The 19,680-nt window shown below is 50.5% G+C and overlaps 1 protein-coding gene across 5 annotated transcripts in view; it reads left to right on the top strand.

Moving 5' to 3' along the window:
• Nucleotides 1-19,680, top strand: part of DNMBP (dynamin binding protein) — a 135,235-nt gene that overhangs the window by 23,468 nt on the left and 92,087 nt on the right. For all 5 annotated transcript variants that reach the window (XM_074999383.1, XM_074999382.1, XM_074999384.1 and 2 more), the window contains exon 2: nt 8,150-8,304. In XM_074999383.1, coding sequence (XP_074855484.1) covers nt 8,160-8,304 — 145 coding nt within the window. In that variant the 5' untranslated portion in view covers nt 8,150-8,159. The remainder of the gene's footprint in view (nt 1-8,149; nt 8,305-19,680) is intronic.

The following is a 19,680-nucleotide window of genomic DNA, read 5'->3' as shown; positions in this document are numbered from 1 at the left end:
CTAATTACCTCTCTCCATTCTGAAAACTTACCATTTATTCCTACCCTTTGTTTCCTGTCGTTTAACCAGTTTTCGGTCCATGAGAGGACTTTCCCTCTTATCCAATGACAACATATTTTACCAAAGAGCCTGTAGGGAGGGACCTTATCAACGGCTTTCGGGAAATCTAAGTACACTATATCCACTGGTTTCCCCTTGACAACATACTTATTGACCATCCAAAAGAACTCTAGTAGATTATTAAGGCATGATTTACCTTTACAGAAACCATGTTGACTTTTTCCCAACAAGTTGTTTTCATCTTCGTGTCTGACAGTTTTATCCTTTATTATCGTTTCAACTTATTTGCCCAGCACTGATGTTAGATTCACTGGTCTGTCATAGATTGCTGTCCCTCTGAATGGTGGCTTCTTTGAGTACGGGTGTAATGCTCATCTTTGTCCTTGCATTTCCTCAAAGCTGGGGATTCAGTTAATGAAAATCTCTTCTTCAGCCATATTTCAGAGACAAGGAGAGAGGCTGAGGGATGTGGGAAATGGATGTCAAGTCTTTTTCAGCAGAAATGTGAGAAAAGTCTCCACTACCCCTTTACTGCTGCCTAGCCTGGTGTAGACCAGTCTGGGTAGATCATTATAACCATGTTAAAGCTCCTGTGCTTTGCCTCAAGTTTCTACTTCCTTAGCCCCCATGGAGTGGTCTGGCTGAAAGGACAGACAGGTTTCCTTACAGCATACTTACTGGTCTAGCTCTTCTAGGCTGCAGATTCCTTTGTGTACTGCATCGAGAGGCTGGGACTTCTTCAGCAAGCCTCTGGGGAAGCTGCTAATCTAGGAACTGAGATGCAGTTAGGGATGGAAATCTGTCACCTGTTCTAGCTTGATGTGGAGTGCCTTCAACAGGGTAAGTTAATTGCCTAGCTTTCTCTTCATATTTATCCCCCCTCCCCCGCAGCTTGATGTGGATTGCCTTCAACAGCGTAAGTTAATTGCCTCGCTTTCTCTTCATATTTACCCACCCTCCCCCGCGGCTTGATGTGGAGTGCCTTCAACAGCGTAAGTTAATTGCCTCACTTTCTCTTCATATTTACCTCCCCCCAACCCCGCTCCAAGCCTGCCTGAGAAGGACATCTTGCTCCTGCTTTTGGACTGAGTCAGGAATTCCATGCTCGGTTGCAGCCCTGACCTCTGCTAGGGTGAAATTTCCTTGTTTGTTAAGTCCTGGGCCTTCCCTCCCTCTCCAGCCCTGCTCTGGAGGATTACCCGGCTGGGAAGGGAGAGGAGAAGGGTTCTTAGCCAGAAGTCAGGGGCGGTGACTCACTGCAGATCTGTGGAAGTGCAACTCTGCCTAGAATCTGCTCTTCCTGCTGGTGTGTGTACAAAGCTGTTACTGTGTTGTCACTCTTACTAGGCACAAAGAGGCTCTTGGGGAACTTTTGTTTTTACCTTTATGTCCAGAGATTTTGACTCTAACATCCCATTCAAAAGAAGCTGTGAGTTGTCCTCTTCCAGATGTGGGTTTGAAACAGGCAATCAGGAAGCAGCCACTCAAGTGGGGGAGACAAGGTCAAGGTCCTGGAAAAATGAATAATATACACTAGTCTTGTTATGCAACAAGTAAACCTCACAGGCTGGTTTGCCGCCTTCAAACAAATGAACGTGCTGACTGAGCCCCAAGAGAGAGAAACATACAGCAAACTCTCCTATGTTCAGGGAAGAGTCCCACACATTCCTGGGAAGGGGCAGTTTTCCACTGACCTTTCCTGTGGCTTGAAAGTGTGTCATTCACATTGCTGCAAAACTGCATGCAAATAAATAGCATTCATTCTGGGAGCCCCAGTGAGGTATTTGAAGGGAATAGGAGCAGGAAGGGCTTGTGCTGCCTAGGGATGTGCACTCTGCTCAGAATCACCAGAAATCCTGGGAGCAGTTTTGGGGCTTACAGCTCCCCCATCCTTTCCAATCAGTTCTCCCTTTGCTCTGTAATATCTGCATCCTTCCAGTTCAACTCTCACATGTTCTGTGTAAACTGCTTCTAACAGCTCCCTTTCCCTCTCCATGCAGCGGTTCTTGTAATCCAGAAGAAAATTGTTAGTGGATAAGCATTTGAACTGAGATCAAATTGTTACTTAATTGAAAGTATGGACTTCCTTTGCTCCCTGAGACTTCCCACCCTGTTACTGTGTTACATTTGCCATTCCTCTGGAATCCTGATCTGGCTCAGCCCACAGAGCGGTTACATTAACCCTTTGGATGGGTTCCCCAGCAGCGGGCAGAGCCACTCTTGCCTCACTCTGCTGACAGAGGCATGAGCTTTAGCAGTTGTTTCATGTTCCTCCAGTCGTGGGCTGCCTCTTCGAAAGTCTTGTTTTAATAAGCGTGCATTTAATAAGTGTGCATTTAGTAGGCGTGCATTTAGTAGGCATTGCATTTAGGAGGCGTGCATTACTTGCAGGGATGGGGAAGCCCCTCCCATGGTCTGGGTCTGGACTGTGGCTTGTCTGGGTCTGGACCTTGGTGCTCTGCTCCCCAGCATCCGGACTGCAGCAGGATGGGGAGCCCCAAGCCTTGTGGGCTGGATTCCGACCAGGGGCTCTGCTGGGGACGGGGGGAGCAGGAATAAGCTGCAGGCTCCTCTGCTGCTCACTGCCATTCCCTGCAGCCAGGGAAAGGGGAGACGGAGCGGCAGCTGCAGCACTTCCCAGAGGCTTCATTCCAGCCAATCAGCAGAGGGCAGTGCCTGGGAGCGGTGACGGGAGGGAACAGGGCCATGTGCATCCAGGGTGCTGCCCAGGTTAGCTGCATCCCTCTGGCCTAGACCACGAGTCCATAGACTGCCCCTGCACCCCCCTGTCTAGACCCCCCCATTCAGCCTTCCTCCTACCCTTTCCCCCAAGACCCCACCCCTGCCCACCTTTTTCTGCCCTTGCTTCACCCATGCCCCTCCTCATCCCCACCTCACTAATGCCTGACTGAGAGTTGGTGGCAGAGCCATGACTGGTCCCTGCGATCTCCTGACACAGGCTAGGAAGGCAGCAAGCGGGTCCCTGGAGTGAAAAAAGTGTAAAACACTGGACTATTGTGAACTCTTGTGTATTACAGGGATCAAACCTACAACCTCCAATCTCCCATCCATTGCAGTCCAGACCCTTCTTGTTATTGCTTCTGACTGTGCTTAGCACCAGCTGCTTCAGAGGATAGTGAAAGAAACCCCATAGTGGCCTATTATGGAATCATGTGCTTATGGGGGAGTTTCTCTCTAATGCCCACTATCTAAATGGATGGCTTATGTCCTGAAGCAGGAAGGTTAAGTATACCTTCTTTTATAATTTTAGCCCATTTAATATAACTGTTCATTCATAGTTTCATTATAAGTGCCTCATCTTTTTCTGACTGTCACTATGATTCTGAGCTCAGTGGTTAGTGTCTGGAGGCAAAGAGTTTCACAGGTTAACTGTGAGTTGTATAATGTTTCCTTCTGTCAGTTTTAAATGCATTGCCTGTGGCATTCAGCATGTCCTGTGTTCTGGATTGGGTTGTATTTTGATTGTGCAGTTTTTTGTGAGTTATAGTGCTGTGCATTGTGTTGCGTTTGTCGTGAGTTCCTTTCACAGACTTTTTCCTTTGCTACATATTAGTATGATATATTTGATAAATGTGTTACAGAGGCTGTGGAAGAAGTGCGATCATGTGAGATGTATTAGGACATCTTTGGTCCTTTTCCCTACTTGTTTGTTGTGGAGGGATTGGGCTCTTCAGTATTTTTCCCATTGCTTTGTCTAGCTCAATTTTAAAGGCAACTTGCAAAGGAAAGGACACTTTGGTTAGTTCTCCTTTTTTTGGTGAATGAAGAGGGCCAGAAATGTCGTAGAGGTTGTTTTTTACTACGACAGACAAATATCAGTAAATAAGAGTTGTACATTTGAGCAGTCCAAAAATAATTGGCTCGTTGATCAATAAAATATTGGTTAGTGTTATATATGGTCAAATAGTTTAAAAAAATAATTAGTCCGTCGTGTCCGACGATGACGTCTTGAGCTTGCACAGGCTCATCAGTTGTGGACTCGCATGTGGCTGAGGAGTCCAAGCTTTGAACGGCATGGGCGTTCACAGTGGAGGCAGGGTAATTGTCCTGTCTCTGTTGGTGTGGCTGCTGCTGTTGCTTTCTTCCTCTCACGAGCATCAATGAGGCGCACGCGTCGCTGCTCTTCGAAGTTGTCATACGCGTGTCGTACAACAGCGCGCCAGCCTGTTCGGTCTTTTGCATGCTGCTCTAGCTGATCTGGTTTTAAACCAGCATGAGCAACGTTGGCCTTCATGCAGTCTTTATATCTCTTGCGAGGCTGACCTTGATTCCTTTTACCCTGGGGGAGTTCACTGTAGAGGGGTTGCTTAGGGATTCTCGACTCCTCCATTTGTCCACTAAACTGAAAGCGTACAAGGCTGTAGTCCTGACCAGTCTCCTGTATGGCTGTAAAACCTGGACCTTGTACAGAAAACATGTAAAACTGCTGGAGCGCTCCCACACACACAGCCTGAGGTCAATACTGCACATTTCGATGGCAGGACAGAGTTACGACCCTGGAAGTCCTGGACAGAGCAGGAACCACCAGCATCAAAGCCATGAAAGAGATAATTATTGGAACAGTAATAACAGTAACAAACAAATAAGCTCATGTCTCCACTGCTTATGTTGGCAAAACTTACGTTGCTTATGGGGGTGAAAAAACATCCCCCTCTGTCAAGTAAGTTACACTGGTGTAAGTGCTGGTATGGACAGCTCTATGCTGGTGAGAGATGCTCTCCCGCCAACATAGCTTCCACCGCTCAGTGGAGGCTGTCAACTGTGCTGAGGGGAGAATGCTGTCCTGTGAGCACAGAATGGCTCTAAGAACAATCTTACAGTGGGGCAGCTGCACTGATACAGCTGTGCTGCTGTGAGGTCCTTGGTGGGGACATGGCCTTGGTCTTTATCATGTCCAACAGATGAAGCCTTGGGTGCATCTGACTAATTACAGAACACCTGCTGCACACACACATTCTTATAGGTATACGGGCCCCAGATAGCCCTCAGGAACCATGCTAAATAATTCTCCATCTTCCTTTGTGCTTAGGGGTTAACACTTGTCATGTCTCCTTTCTGTCCTGCTCTCCCCCAGGCAGGGCATAGATTAGTAGCACATGGCTGTGCTGTTTGTTCTGCAGCCCTGAATTGTGACGAGTACCTGTCCCTGAATTCCCTCAGGTCCCCTGAGTTCTTTCTTTTAGAAAATTACTTTCTGCTGTACTTGTTATGTAATATTTGTGTCAGGACACGCCAAGAAGATCCTGCTCCTGAAGAGGTGGTCTCAGCCCCACAGAGCATGTAAGGGAAAGATGAGATGAGGCAGCAGGTCAGCACAACAGCCAGGCAAGCCATCAAAAGGGACAGATTCTGATTAACATGATAAGGGGCCATCACAGCACACCTGCCCATCATTGTTGAGTGTCGCATGGCAGAGCTGAATGTTGAAGAGCAATTTGGAATACATGGTGTGGGTTTATGGATGGTCTACAGGGAGCTTGTCCTCTGCCAGGGGAGCAGCAAGGGAAAAAGCATGAAAGTGCATGCTGGAAACTGTAAGATTCAAAGTCTAGGCTTTGTGCTCGCTCTTACAGGTCTTGTCTGAGATGAAGGCCTGTATTACTGTCTCTTGCTGTCAGTGTGGCTGTATCATGTTCCTGGAAGCATCTGCTTAATTTCCTGCCCCCTCTCACCCTGGGACTTGCCCAGCAGTCCCCTCAAGACAGTTTGGTCTTGTTTGGGTGCACATTTGGCTTTTGCTCCTGAGTGACACATGTTGGACTTGTTCTCTGCTCCTGGGCACAGGCCTTTTTGGACACCCTAAGCAGGCTTCTCGAAGGGAAAGACCAAGAAGGTGCTGGTGCTCAAGCTTGCCGCACTTCGGTCCACATATTCAGGCTGTGCAGCTCCTGCCAGCTGTGAGAGCTACGAGGACCTTTGCTTAGGGGTGCATGTTTTGTCTTGCCTGCTGGGTGTGTGGGAGAGCATGTAATGAGGAGAGATGTGCCAAGACAGTGTTCTGGCAGAACACAAACTCTGCATTGTTCCTCTGAGGTGATTTGTACTTGGTAAATAAAACAGCCGCATCAGCAGAAAAGTGTTGCCACGACTGGGTTCTCCCACTCACCTTGAGGCGCTGCTGCAGAGCCAAGAACAACGAGGGGAGCCTCTGGCTGGTTGGGGCCTGGCTGTTTTCTGAGGTGCCAGCTTGGGGTGGTGGGGGAAGCTGGCTGGTCTGGGGCTTGCTGCTTTCTGAAGTGCAGCCCAGGGGCACAGCGAGCCATGACAGGTCGAGCACCTGCTGCTCTCTGAGGTGCTGCCCCAGGATGTTGGCAGGGGGGTGCTCCTGGCTGGTCCAGGCCTGGCTGTTCTAGCCCTGGCTACTCTTGGAGGTGCAGTTATAGGATGGTGGTGTGTGCTGGGGAAGCCGTGGCTGGTCTGGGCTTGCTGCTGTCTGAGGTGCAACCCTGGGATGCTGGGATAGTACTGACTGGTGCAGACCCTGCTGTTCTCTGAGGTGCAGCCCCAGACTGGTGTAAGGAGCTGTGATGGTTCCGTGTTGCACTGCTCTCTGAAGTGCAGCCCGGGGGTTCAGGGATCCATGGCCGGTCTTGGCCCTGCTGCGTGCAGCCCTTGGGATGCAGGGAACCATGGCAGATCTGGGCCCTGCTGCTCTTTGAGGTGCAGCCCTGGGGTGAGAGGCACCCATGGCAGGTTTGGGCCCCACTGTGTGCAGTCCTGGGATACAGGGAACCACGGCTGGTCTAGACTCCCATGCTCTCTGAGATGCAGGCCTAGATCCTGCTCTGAGCAGCATTAGGGTTGTGGGGAACTGCGGCTTATCTGGGCCCCGCTTGTCTTTGTGTAGCCCCAGGATGAGGGAGGAGCCATGGTTGACCTGGGCCAGCTGCTCTCTGGCGTGCAGCCCTGAGGTGGGGAAGCTGTGGCAGGTCCAGGCCCTGGTACTGTCTGAGGTGCAGCCACAGTTACTGTGAGCTCCTTTCTGGTCCCCAAGTCAGAGGGACCCTTCCAGCTCCACTCTGGAGGGCTGCCCAGGCTGGGATGAGAGCAGAGCTCTGCTCAGACTGTGGGTTCGTTGCCAGGCATGAGCGCATTACAGAGGCCTTGAGGGAGGACCTGTTGGATACGTGATGGAACTGAGCCAGATGGGGTTCTCAGCTTGCAGAGTCATGTCATGCAGCCCATTGCAGGTGTGGGAAATGGAGCAGTGTGTACACATCACCACTCTCAGGGTGTGTTCCAGGCATGTTTCTGCACGAAGGAGCTGGAGCCTGGCCCATGGCTGCATTAAGTGTGTGGCTGTTTCTGCACTAGTCTCCAAAACCCAAGCTGGGTTCTACCTGCTCCTTCCCCAGGGTCAGCTCCAGGCTGCTGGGCAAAGGCATCTCCACAGTTATCTCAGTTATTTGTGCTGGCACCATTCCTGCTGGGGGACACTGGGGCCATGTGGAGATTTGCATGGGAAACTGTAAACTCTGCTTATAGGAGCCAGTCCCAGCCAGGTCTTCCTGGAGATCAGTGCTGAGTACATGCCCCCAGTGGCTCTGGCATTGCCCTGGACCTCTTCTTTATAACTGTCAGAGGCAAGGTGAAGCTGCTGCTGTTTGTCTGCCTGCAGGCAGAGCCTCTAGTAGGTGGTGTCCCTTGTTCTGTGCTGGGGAAGCAGCAGGCTTCCTCCCCCGCCTCTTATTTCCTTTTTGACGGGAATTAATTTCCAGCCTCTCTTGCTGCTTCTTCCCTGTTTTCTCCTATGAGCTTGGCACAAGTGCATGCTCTGGCACTGGAATACGGAGAATAGTAACAGAGAGTAAGCCGTGCTAGTCTATTCCATTTTGGAATATGGAGAGGTGGGATAGGCCAGGGATCTGGGGCCCCCTTGCAGGGAGCTCTGGTTCTTGATGGGTGAGTGACATGGGGCTCCTCCAGGGGTCATTAGCCTGTTTTCCTTGTGGAGGGTTTAGATTGCCTCTGTGTTTACACCACAGGCATTGCTGTCTCTCTGGTGATGCCATATTGAGTGCCATGTGTCATGGCCTGAGGGACTGAGTCTGTCCATCCTGTCCTGCAGATCCTGAGCAATGGAGGCTGGATCCGTGGTGCGCGCTGTCTTTGATTTCTGCCCCAGCGTCTCCGAAGAGCTGCCCCTCTTTGTGGGAGATGTCATAGAGGTGCTGGAGGTGGTGGATGAGTTCTGGCTTCTTGGAAGGAAAGAGGGGGTCACAGGTAAGAGCTGAAAGGCGCTAAGAGGGATCCACAGAGGTGGAGGTTCTGTTCCCAGCTCTAGCACAAATGTCCTTGGTTCAGTGGTTCTCACCCTTTGCTCTGTGGACAGTGCCTCAAGCAGTGGTCCCCAAACTATGAAGCACATCCCCCCGGGGATGCGGAGGAATGCTGGGGAGGCGCAGTGCATTGTGGGCCAGTCCCCATGGGCGTGGGGGGTGGGAAGGGAGCACCCACCCAGCTCTGCTCTGACCTCATCCCCCGCTGTAGGTCCGGGCTTGACTCCTGGCCATGACTCTGCTCCTGACTGCAGTCCTGGGCCCCTGGCCACAACCCCCCGAGCTCCCGACCCTGGTCATGGGCCCAGTTCTGGTCATGACTGTTGTCTGGGATTCCCAGGGGTGCTGATCAGGTAAGGAGGGTGTGGAAAAGAAAGGTTGGGGACCACTGGTCTAAAAGACAGACTGAAACCTGAACAGGATTCAACTACAGATACATACAGCAGATTTCCAGAGGGGTTCAGATTGTCATTTGAAAAATTTAGGGGTCCTTAAGTGAAAAGGGTGGAGAAGCACTGTCCTAGGTAACCTCAGGCAGGCTAGTTACCCCGTCTGGGTGCACTCCACCTTTGCCAAGGGCCATTCTCATGCTGCGTGCAGGGGCCAGAGTTGTCTGACCAGTTCCTGGAGTCTTCTCTTGCTTGGCCTGTCAGCTTCACGTCAAGTCTCTGAAGAGATCCGGTCTCATGGTGCTAGCTGCTATACAGCACAGTGAGAGAGGCAGTCCCTGCCCTGACAAGCTGACAGGTGATTGGACGAGGCCATGAATGGGAGGAAGGGATGGAGGGGGCAGGGAAGCAAAAGCACAGAGAGGGGAGAAGACCAGCAGGTCAATGGCAGAACTAGAAACAGAGCCTGGGTCTCTTGAGTTCTGGTCCATGCCCTCTTCTTCCTCTCCAAGACCGTCTGTTCAACATCTGCTTACTTCTGCCCCGCTGATTTCCTCTCTTACAAGCCATATTTGGACCTGTCCCTTTCGGCATAGACTGTAATTTCATTGGGCCCCTGAAGGGAAAGAACAAGTTAAAAATTACTCAGGCAAGTTAAGTGTCTTCACGTCACGAGGGTCTGATGAAATGCACCCTAGAATACTCAAGGAGCCGACTGAGGTGGTATCTGAGCCATTATCAATTGTCTCTGAAAAGTCTTGGAGGATGGGAGAAATTCCAGGAGGCTCCAAAAGGGCAAATATAGTTTCCATGTGTAAAAAGGGACATAAGACCAACCCAGGGAAGTGCAGACCAGCTAGCTTACCTGAAGCAAATAATTGAAAAATCAGGTTGCAAACATTTAAAAGATAATACGGTGATAAGTAAAAGTCAGTGTGGATTTGTTGAGAACAAATCATGTCAAATCAACCTGATAGTTTTTTTTGACTGCATAACAGCCCTTATGGGTGAGGGGAAATTAGGGTGATCATCTGTCCCGTATTAGGGATGCCAAAAGGGCGTCCTGACTTACTTTTTAAAAGGAACTAATTGTCCCGTGTTTGGGTCTCCCCCCCTCCCCCCGCCTTTTCTGCCCACAGCTGTGCAAGTACACCTGCTGGCGGAAGTCACTTCCCCGAGCCTCGGGGACGCTGGGGGAGTATGGGTGACTACAGCATCCCTGCCCCTTCCCCAGGGCTTCCATGGAGCGGCTAGCGGCTGTGGCTTCCCCAGGGCTCCTAGGGGAGTGATAGCAGCTGCGGCTTCCCCAGGGCTCCCAGGGAGTGCTGGCAGCTGTGGTCTCCCTGGGGCTCTGGGTGAGGGCTGGTGGCTGCAGCTACCCTGGGGGTCCAGGGGATAGCCAATCGCTGCCACTGCCTTCCCGGCTCCCTGGGACTTGACAGAGCTGGGTGGGGCTTCCCCTCCCCCCACATAGCTCCCTGTCCTGTATTTGGGACGGGGAGATACGGTTGTCTTAGGAGAGATGGTAGATATGGTATATCAAGACTTTAGTAAGGCTTTTATACTGTGTAGCATGACCTTCTCATAAGCAAACAAGGGAAGTACAACCTAGATGGAGCTGCTCTGAGATGGGTGCATATCTGGTTGGAAAATCATTCCCAGAGGTTAGTTATCAGTGATTCACAGTCATGCTGGAAGGGCCTAACAAGTGGGCTTCTGCAGGGATCACTTCCGGGTCGAGTTCTGTTCAAAACCTTCATCGATGATTTAGTTAATGGCACAGAGCGATGATTCTCTAGCTTGACCCCCATTTTCATTTCATCTTTTTCATGGAGCCTCTCCCAAGCTCCCGTTCTCATCCCCAGGCCCTGTCCCCACTCCACCCTTTCCCCCAAGACCCAATTCCTGCCCACCTCTTCCCCACCCCCTTTTCCCCGCTTCCCTGAGCATATCCCATTCTCTCTCCTTCTTCCAAAGCCTCTAGGGTTGCCAGCTTTCTAATCACACCCACCCAGACCCTGCACGCCACCCTTACTCTGATCTCTGGCAGCCCCCTTCATTTTTGGCCCCACCCCAGAGCCAGGGGGCACCCACAAAATCTACTAGTCCTGGGCCCCCAGAAGAGTGGGAGTTTGAGCAGAGTGAGGTGGGTGTCTTGTCTCTTCTCTTTTCTCTTCTCCTTTTCACTTGGGGGCCAGGTCTGTGAGGTGTTTTTTGTGCTGCTCACTCATGTGTGGTCCCCTAAGTGATTTTTCTGTTGGTCAGTGGCCCGGACCATAAGAGGTCCCCCCCCCCCCCCCCCCCCCGAACACAAATTAAACCCCCTTCCTCTGCCACCATCCTGTCCCTTTCCCGAAGCCCCATCCCTGCCCACTCTCTTCATTCCTGCTCCTTTCATTGTGCTCTCCAGCCCTCCCTTTCACCAGGCTGGTGCAGGAGGTTCAGGTGTGGGGAGGTGCAGGATCTGGGCTGACCGAGAGTATTTGGAGTGTGGGTGGGGCTCTGGGCTGAACCTGGGGCTTGGGTTGGGGGTGCAGGGTGCAAGCTCTTGCAGGGAATTTGGGTGCTGGAAGGGGCACAGGCCTGGTGCAGGTGGTTGGGGTGCAGAAGGGTACAGACGTGTGGGCATTGAGAGGGAGTTTGTTTGCAGAAGAGGGCTTAGGCCTGGGGCAGAGATTTGGGGTGGAGGAGAAGGCTCCAGGAGCTGGCTGTGGGAGGATCCTTAAGGGTGGGGCAGGAGGGGTGAGGGGTATGGACTCTGGCTGTGAGACCCTTACCTCAGGCAGCTGCTGGATGGCAGTGCAGTGGTGCTAAGGTAGGGCAATGGATGTCCCAGGGCAGAGCTAGCAGGCTCCTGTGCTGCTGTTCCCACAGCTGGGGTGTAGGTGGTGGGCTGAGTAGCATGCTGAGCTACTTCTTCTCCCAAACAGGCAGAGCCAGTCATGCAGGGGCTGTAACACCAGCTTCCTGCTGCCTCCCCGCACTGGGGAGCTGGAATTTATGCTCCAGCCCCACAGCAGGCACCGAGTCATAGACGCTCACTGTGGGGCTGGAGAACCAGATCACCTCAAAACATGACTGTTCTTTTCTTCTAGTTACAAAGTGGGCTCATATCAACCTTAGAATAGGACTCTGAATGCAGATTTAACTTTGGGGAAGTTATTTCCCCTCCTTTGTAACAGAGCAGGGACAAGATTCCTGGTTCTGCAGCTCTGAATATGCAGACTTCTGCCACTTGGGCTAAGCAGCAGTAGCTATTGACTCAAATCTGCAGAACCCTTATGTTCTTTCTTCGAGAACAACAAGAAGTCCTGTGGCACCTTATAGACTAACAGATATTTTGGAGCATAAGCTTTTGTGGGCAGAGACCCGCTTCATCAGCTCTTCTTCAGTTCTTCATCTCTCTGTGCTTCAGGTGACCAACAGAGAGCAATATGCACACACGTCCTGCCTGGTCCTGCTGAAATCACTGGCTCCCAACTACTGGAATGGGGAACCTTTTCTGGGTCTGGGGCCATGACCCACACCCATCAGTCAGGGGCCACATAAAGGTGACACCCCCCCCAAAAGAAAGAAAGAAAGAAAGAAAGAAATCAATCAATAAATCAACCAATCAATCCAACCCTCACTGATGTGACCCTTGACTGAGAGACCTCACTCCACTCACGCTCTAGCACCATGGGCAGGCGGGTTGAGAAGGGGGGTTGGGGTGAGGTTCAGGGGTCCCCTCAAGCCAGATTAACTCTCTGGGAGGGACCAAAAATATGGTGTGGGACCAAAAATAGGGAGGTCCAGTGTGCAGAAAGGGCTGCTGGGGAGCAGGTGTGGGTCTGAGTGAGAGGGAGATGCAGGAGCAGGCTGGGAGTGAGTATTTGAGGTGGTCTGGAGGGTGCAGGAGTGGGCGGGGATTGGGGGATCTGGGTGGGCTGTAAGGTGCATAAATGGCTGAGGGGAAGCAGTTGGGGGTGCAGGATCAGGCTGGAGGTGAGAGGTCTGGGCAGCAGGGAGGTCGCAGGAACAAGCTAAGGTTGGGATTCAGGGCAGGAGGGAATACATGAACAAGGCGGGTGTTTGGGTGGTAGGTGAGATGCTTAAATTGGCTGGGAACAGTAATGGGGGGCCAGTTCGGCAGGAGGATGGGGCAAGAGGTCTGGGCGGGAGGGTGCAGGAAGAGGCTGAGGGTGGGGTTTGGGCAGTAAGGGTGTGAGAGCAGTGTGGGGGGTCTGGGCAGAGGTGGGAGGCAGGAACAGGCTGAGGGTGGGGTTTGGGCAGTAGGGGTGTGAGAACAGGGTGGGGGGTCTGGGCAGAGGAGGGTGCAGGAAGAGGCTGAGAGTGGGGTTTGGGCAGTAGGGGTGCAAGAGCAGTGTGGGGGGTCTGGGCAGAGGTGGGAGGCAGGAACAGGCTGAAGGTGGGGTTTGGGCAGTAGGGGTGCGAGAGCAGGGTGGGGGGTCTGGGCAGAGGAGGGTGCAGGAAGAGGCTGAGGGTGGGGTTTGGGCAGTAGGGGTGCGAGAGCAGGGTGGGGGGTCTGGGCAGAGGAGGGTGCAGGAACAGGCTGAGGGTGGGGTTTGGGCAGTAGGGGTGCAAGAGCAGTGTGGGGGGTCTGGGCAGAGGAGGGTGCAGGAACAGGCTGAGGGTGGGGTTTGGGCAGTAGGGGTGCGAGAACAGGGTGGGGGTTTTGGGCAGGGGAGGCAGGATGGGGGTGCAGGAACAGGCTGAGGGTAGACTGTCTGGGCAGGAGTGGGACAAGAGCAGGGTCAGGAGTCTGGGCAGGAGGGGTGTGAGAGCGGGGTGGGGGGTCTGGGCAGGAGGGGGACAAGAGCAGGGTGGGGGGTCTGGGCAGGAGGGGGCAAGAGCAGGGTGGGGGGTCTGGGCGCAGGGGGCAGGATGGGGGTGCTGGAACAGGCTGAGGGTGGGGGGTCTAGGCAGGAGGGGGTGAGGGCAGGGTGGGGGTTCTGGGCAGGGAGGGCAGGAATGAGCCGGATGCCCTTCTCTCTGTACATCACTGACACTGCTGCTGCCGTCCCTTCTCCCTGTTCCCCACCTCCCTTGTGCTGTGGGCCAGATGCTGTGGAGGGCATCCCTGGGCCTGGGGGTCTGGACCCAGGGAAGCCGTGGGCCAGATCCGGACCACAGGTTCCCCCCCACCATCTACAATAAAAATCACCAGTTGCTACTTATTCACAGCCTTTTTTCCCTTTTCCCACTCTTTGTTAAGGAGACGTGGCTGTGGAGAGCAGGAAGGGACAGTAGCCAGGTGTATCCTGCTAGGTCAATGATGAAGAAACAGGAAAGTGGATCAGGCTAATTCTTAGCAACCTGTAACTAAAGAAGCTTTTGAATTTTATAGCTTCTCACTGAGAAAATCTGTCTATTTTCAAATTAACTTTCCAAATCAAAAGTTATAGGGGCGTGCAATAGACCTTCAGAATGGAGAGTAGTAATACTTAACACAGCACCCAAGTCAGTTAATGAAGTCTCACAGCTTGGCGTAAGATGCAGCAGGATTATTATTTCCATTTACAGGGAAGGAAAGCCAGGCAGAGACAGGGAACAGATTTGGTCAAGGTCATACAGGAAGTCATCCGCAGAAGTCAGCTTATTGGCTTACTGGCACAGCAGATTAAGGATAGAGGTGAACTGAACTGGGAGGAATCGTGTCAGGATGACAAGGGAACCCCCATCTTATTTTCCCTGTCATTTTTCCAGAATAAAATTTGTAAATCTAACTTGGATACCAGAGAATCTCCTCAGGGCAATTCCCCTCATCATGGGAATCAGCCTGTTGGTGCCCCTCACCACAGAATCATAGAGCAATAGAGCTGGAAGAGACCCAAAAAAGCCATCGAGTTCAGCCCCCTGCTCTAAGCAGGACGAAACCCATCAGATCAGCCCCGCCAGGGCTTTGTCGAGGTGAGACTTAAACAGCTGCAGGGATGGAGACTCCACTACTCCCCTGGGTAGACCATTCCATAAGAACATAAGAACATAAGAATGGCCATACTGGGTCAGACCAAAGGTCCATCGAGCCCAGCATCCCATCTGCCGACGGTGGCCAATGCCAGGTGCCCCAGAGAAGGAGAACAGAAGACAATGATCAAGTGATTTATCTCCTGCCATCCATCTCCTGCCCTTGTTATGAAGGCTGGGGCACCATACTTTATCCCTGGCTAATAGCCATTTATGGACCTAACCTGCAAAAATTTATCAAGCTCTTTTTTAAACCCTAATAGAGTCCTGGCCTTCCCAGCCTCCTCGGGCAAGGAGTTCCACAGGTTGACTGTGTGCTGCGTGAAGAAAAATTTCCTTTTATTAGTTTTGAACCTACTACCCATCAATTTCATGTGGTGTCCCCTAGTTCTTGTATTATGGGAAAAGGTAAATAATTTTTCTATATTCACTTTCTCCACACCATTCATGATTTTATATACCTCTATCATATCGCCCCTCAATCGCCTTTTTTCCAAACTGAAAAGTCCCAGTCTCTCTAGCCTCTCCCCATATGGGACCCTTTCCAAGCCCCTAATCATCTTAGTCGCCCTTTTCTGAACCTTTTCTAATGCCAATATATCTTTTTTGAGGTGAGGAGACCACATCTGCACGCAGTACTCGAGATGTGGGCGTACCATAGTTTTATATAGGGGAAGTATGATCTCTTTTGTCTTATTATCGATCCCTTTTTTAATAATTCCTAACATCCTATTTGCCTTACTAACTGCCGCTGCACACTGCGTGGATGTCTTCAGAGAACTATCCACTATAACTCCAAGATCCCTTTCCTGATCTGTCGTAGCTAAATTTGACCCCATCATGTAGTACGTGTAATTTGGGTTATTTTTTCCAACATGCATTACCTTACACTTACCCACATTAAATTTCATTTGCCATTTTGCTGCCCAATCACTCAGTTTGCTGAGATCTTTTTGTAGTTCTTCACAATCCCTTTTGCTTTTGACTGTCCTGAACAACTTGGTGTCATCTGCAAACTTTGCCACCTCACTGCTTACACCATTTTCTAGATCATTGATGAACAAGTTGAACAGGATCGGTCCCAGGACTGACCCCTGGGGAACACCACTAGTTACCCTCCTCCATTGTGAAAATTTACCATTTATTCCCACCCTTTGTTTTCTGTCTTTTAACCAATTCCCGATCCATGAAAGGACCTTTCCTCCTATCCCATGACCACCTAATTTACATAAAAGCCTTTGGTGTGGGACCGTGTCAAAGGCCTTCTGGAAATCTAGGTATATTATGTCCACTGGGTGCCCCTTGTCCGCATGTTTATTAACCCCTTCAAAGAATTCTAGTAGATTAGTTAGACACGACTTCCCTCTGCAGAAACCATGCTGACTTTTGCCCAACAATTCGTGCTCTTCTATGTGCCTTGCAATTTTACTCTTTACTAGTGTTTCTACTAATTTGCCTGGTACTGATGTTAAACTTATCGGTCTATAATTGCCAGGATCTCCTCTAGAGCCTTTTTTAAATATTGGTGTTATATTGGCCGTCTTCCAGTCATTTGGTACCAAAGTGGATTTAAAGGATAGGTTACAAACCACTGTTAATAACTCCGCAATTTCACATTTGAGTTCTTTCAGAACCCTTGGGTGAATGCCGTCCGATCCTGGAGACTTGTTACTATTTAGCTTATCAATTAATTCCAAAACCTCCTCTAATGTCACTTCAATCTGAGTGAGTTCCTCAGATTTGTCACCTAAAAAGGCTGGCTCAGATTTAGGAACCTCTGTAACATCCTCAGCCGTGAAGACTGAAGCAAAGAAATCATTTAATTGCTCTGCAATGGCACTGTCTTCCCTGATCGCTCCTTTTATATCTTTATCATCCAAGGGCCCCACTGCTTTTTTAGCAGGCTTCCTGCTTCTAATGTATTTAAAAAACATTTTACTATCGTTTTTTGAATTTTTGGCTAGCTGTTCCTCAAACTCTTTTTTGGCTTTTCTCACTACATTATGACACTTAATTTGGGAGTGTTTATGTTCCTTCCTATTTTCCTCACTAGGATTTGACTTCCACTTTTTAAAAGCTGCCCTTTTCTCTCTCACTGCCTTTTTAACATGGCTGTTAAGCCATGGTGGTTCTTTGTTAGGTCTCTTACTGTGTTTTTTTATTTGGGGTATACATTTAAGTTGGGCCTCTAGTATGGTGTCTTTAAACAGTTTCCATGCAGCTTCCAGGGATTTTAGTTTAATTACTCTACCTTTTAGTTTCTGTTTAACTAGCTTCCTCATTTTAGTGTAATTCCCCTTTTTGAAATTAAATGCCAGAGTGTTTGACTGCTGCGGTGTTCTTCCCAACACAGGAATATTCCAATGCTTCACCACCCTCCTAGTGAAAAAGTTTTTCCTAATGTTCAACCTGGACCTTCCCAACTGCAACTTGAGACCATTGTTCCGTGTTCTGCCATCTGTGACCACTGTGAACAGCCTCTCTCCAGCCTCTTTGCAACCTCCCTTCAGTAAGTTGAAGGCTGTTATCAAGTCCCCCCTCAGTCTTCTCTTCTGCAGACTAAACAGTCCCAATTCATTCAACCTTTCTTCATAGGTCATATGCTCCAGCCTCCTAATTAGTTTGGTCACCCTCCGCTGGACCCTCTCCAGTGTATCCACATCCTTCCTATAATTGGGGACCCAGAACTGGACACAGTACTCCAGATGCTGCCTGACCAAAGCTGAATAAAGAGGAATAATCACTTCTCTGGATCTACTGGCAACGCTCCTCTTGATGCACCCTCACATGCCATTAGCTTTCTTGGCTACAACGGCACAGTGTTGACTCATGTTCAGCTTCTCATCCACTACAACTCCCAGGTCCTTTTCTGCAGAACTACCACTGAGCCAATTGGACCCCAGCCTGTAACAAAGCTTAGGATTCTTTGGGCCCAGGTGCAGGACTCTGCACTTGTCCTTATTGAACCTCATCAGCATTCTTGTAGCCCAGTCTTCCAATTTGTCTAAGTCACTCTGGACCCTGTCCCTACCCTCCAGCATATCTACCTCTCCCCCAACTTAGTGTCATCCACAAACTTGCTGAGGGTGCAATCCAACCCCTCATCCAGGTCATTGATAAATATGTTGAACAGAACAGGACCCAGAACTGAACCTTGGGGCACTCCACTAGAAACCAACCGCCATCCCAACATTGAGCCGGTGATCACTACCCTCTGGGCCCGACCTTCTAGCCAGCCTTCTATCCATCTCACCATCCATTTATCCAATCCACATTCCTTTAACTTGCCAACAAGAATATTGTGGGAGATGGTATCTAAAGCTTTGCTAAAGTCAAGATAGATCACATCCATTGATTTTGCCCTATCCACAGAGCCAGTTCAGTCATTGTAGAAACTAATCAGATTGGTCAGGCATGACTTGCCCTTCATGAATCCATGCTGACTGTTCCTGATCACTCTCCCCTCCTCCAAGTGCCTCAAAATGACTTCCTTGAGGAGCCCCTCCATGATTTTTCCAGGGACTGATGTAAGACTGACCAGCCTATAGTTCCCTGGATCATCTTTCTTCACTTTTTTAAAGATGGGCACTACATTTGCCTTTTTCCAATTCATCTGGGATCTCTCCCGATTGCCATGACTTTTCAAAGATAATGGCCAAGGGCTCGTCAACAGCATATGCCAACTCCCTCAGAACCCTCGGATGTATTAGGTCCAGGCCCATGGATTTATGTACATTTAGCTTTTTTAGATAGCTCCTAACCTGTTCTTTTCCCACCAGAGGCTGTCCACCTTCATCCCACAATGCATCACTTATCGCATTAATCCGGGAGCTGTCTTCGTCCGTGAAGACAGAGGCAAAGAAAGCATTAAGTACTTCAGCTTTCCCTACATCATCCGTCACTGAGTTACCTCCCTCATCCGGTAGGGGCCCCACACCCTCTCTGATCACCTTCTTCTTGCTAATGTGCCTGTAGAAACTTTTCTTGTTATCCTTCACGCTCCTCGCGAGTTGCAGTTCCAGTTGAGCTTTCGCCTTCCTGACAACTGCCCTACATTCTTGAGCTATACGTTTATACCCCTCCCTAGACATCTGTCCAAGTTTCCACTTTTTGTAAGCTCCCTCCTTGTGCCTAAGTTTTCCAAGGATTTTCCCATTAAGCCAGTCTGGTCTCTCACCATATTTACATCTCTTGCTGTGCATCGGGATGGTTTCTTTCTGCGCCTTCAGTAGGGCTTCCTTAATATGACGCCAGTTTTCCTGGACTCCTTTTCCCTTCATGGTAGCATCCCAGGGGATTCTGCCCATCAGGTTCCTGAGGGAGTCAAAGTCTGCTTTTCTGAAGTCCAAGGTGTGTAATTTGCTGTTCTTCTTCGAGTGTCCCCGTGGGTGCTCCACAATAGGTGACGGGCTTGCCCGGCGCCGCAGATCGGATCTTCCAAGCAGTTTCTGCCGGACCGCGCATGCGCCGGACCGCGCTGCTCCCTTGCGCGCTCCTGGCCATGTGCGCGATCCGGTCACTGCCAGTTCCTCTTAACCGCCGTCGGCTGCAGACGGAATCCGACTAGGCTAAGGCCAAATAGCATATTCAACGACTTTTTCTGTTTTTCTTTGAAGTTTTTTCAGGTACTTAGGCTACTACAAGTTAGCCGGTTGTTATTTTGCAAAAAAAAAAAAAAAAAAAACAACAACAAACAAACTACGAGCGGGACAGCTTCAGTCCAGTCCCAGTAACAAGCGCCGGAGGCCAGGAGCTAGGGCCATCAGCCCTCCTGCTGAGGCAGGCCATCGGACGGGGAAAACGGCACAAAGAAGGTGCTAAGTACCCGCTTAAAAACTCAAAGACTCACCAACAATGTCCTCTTCAGGCTTTAAAAAATGTGAGTCCTGCCGAGAGGCGATGCCAGTGTCCGATGGGCACAGTCTATGCATAAGGTGCCTGGGGGAGTCCCATGTGGCACAGAA

The sequence above is a fragment of the Carettochelys insculpta genome, chromosome 7, assembly GCF_033958435.1.
Source record: "Carettochelys insculpta isolate YL-2023 chromosome 7, ASM3395843v1, whole genome shotgun sequence".
In the NCBI taxonomy this organism is placed as follows: Eukaryota; Metazoa; Chordata; order Testudines; family Carettochelyidae; genus Carettochelys; species Carettochelys insculpta.
This window is presented reverse-complemented; position numbering and strand designations above follow the sequence as displayed.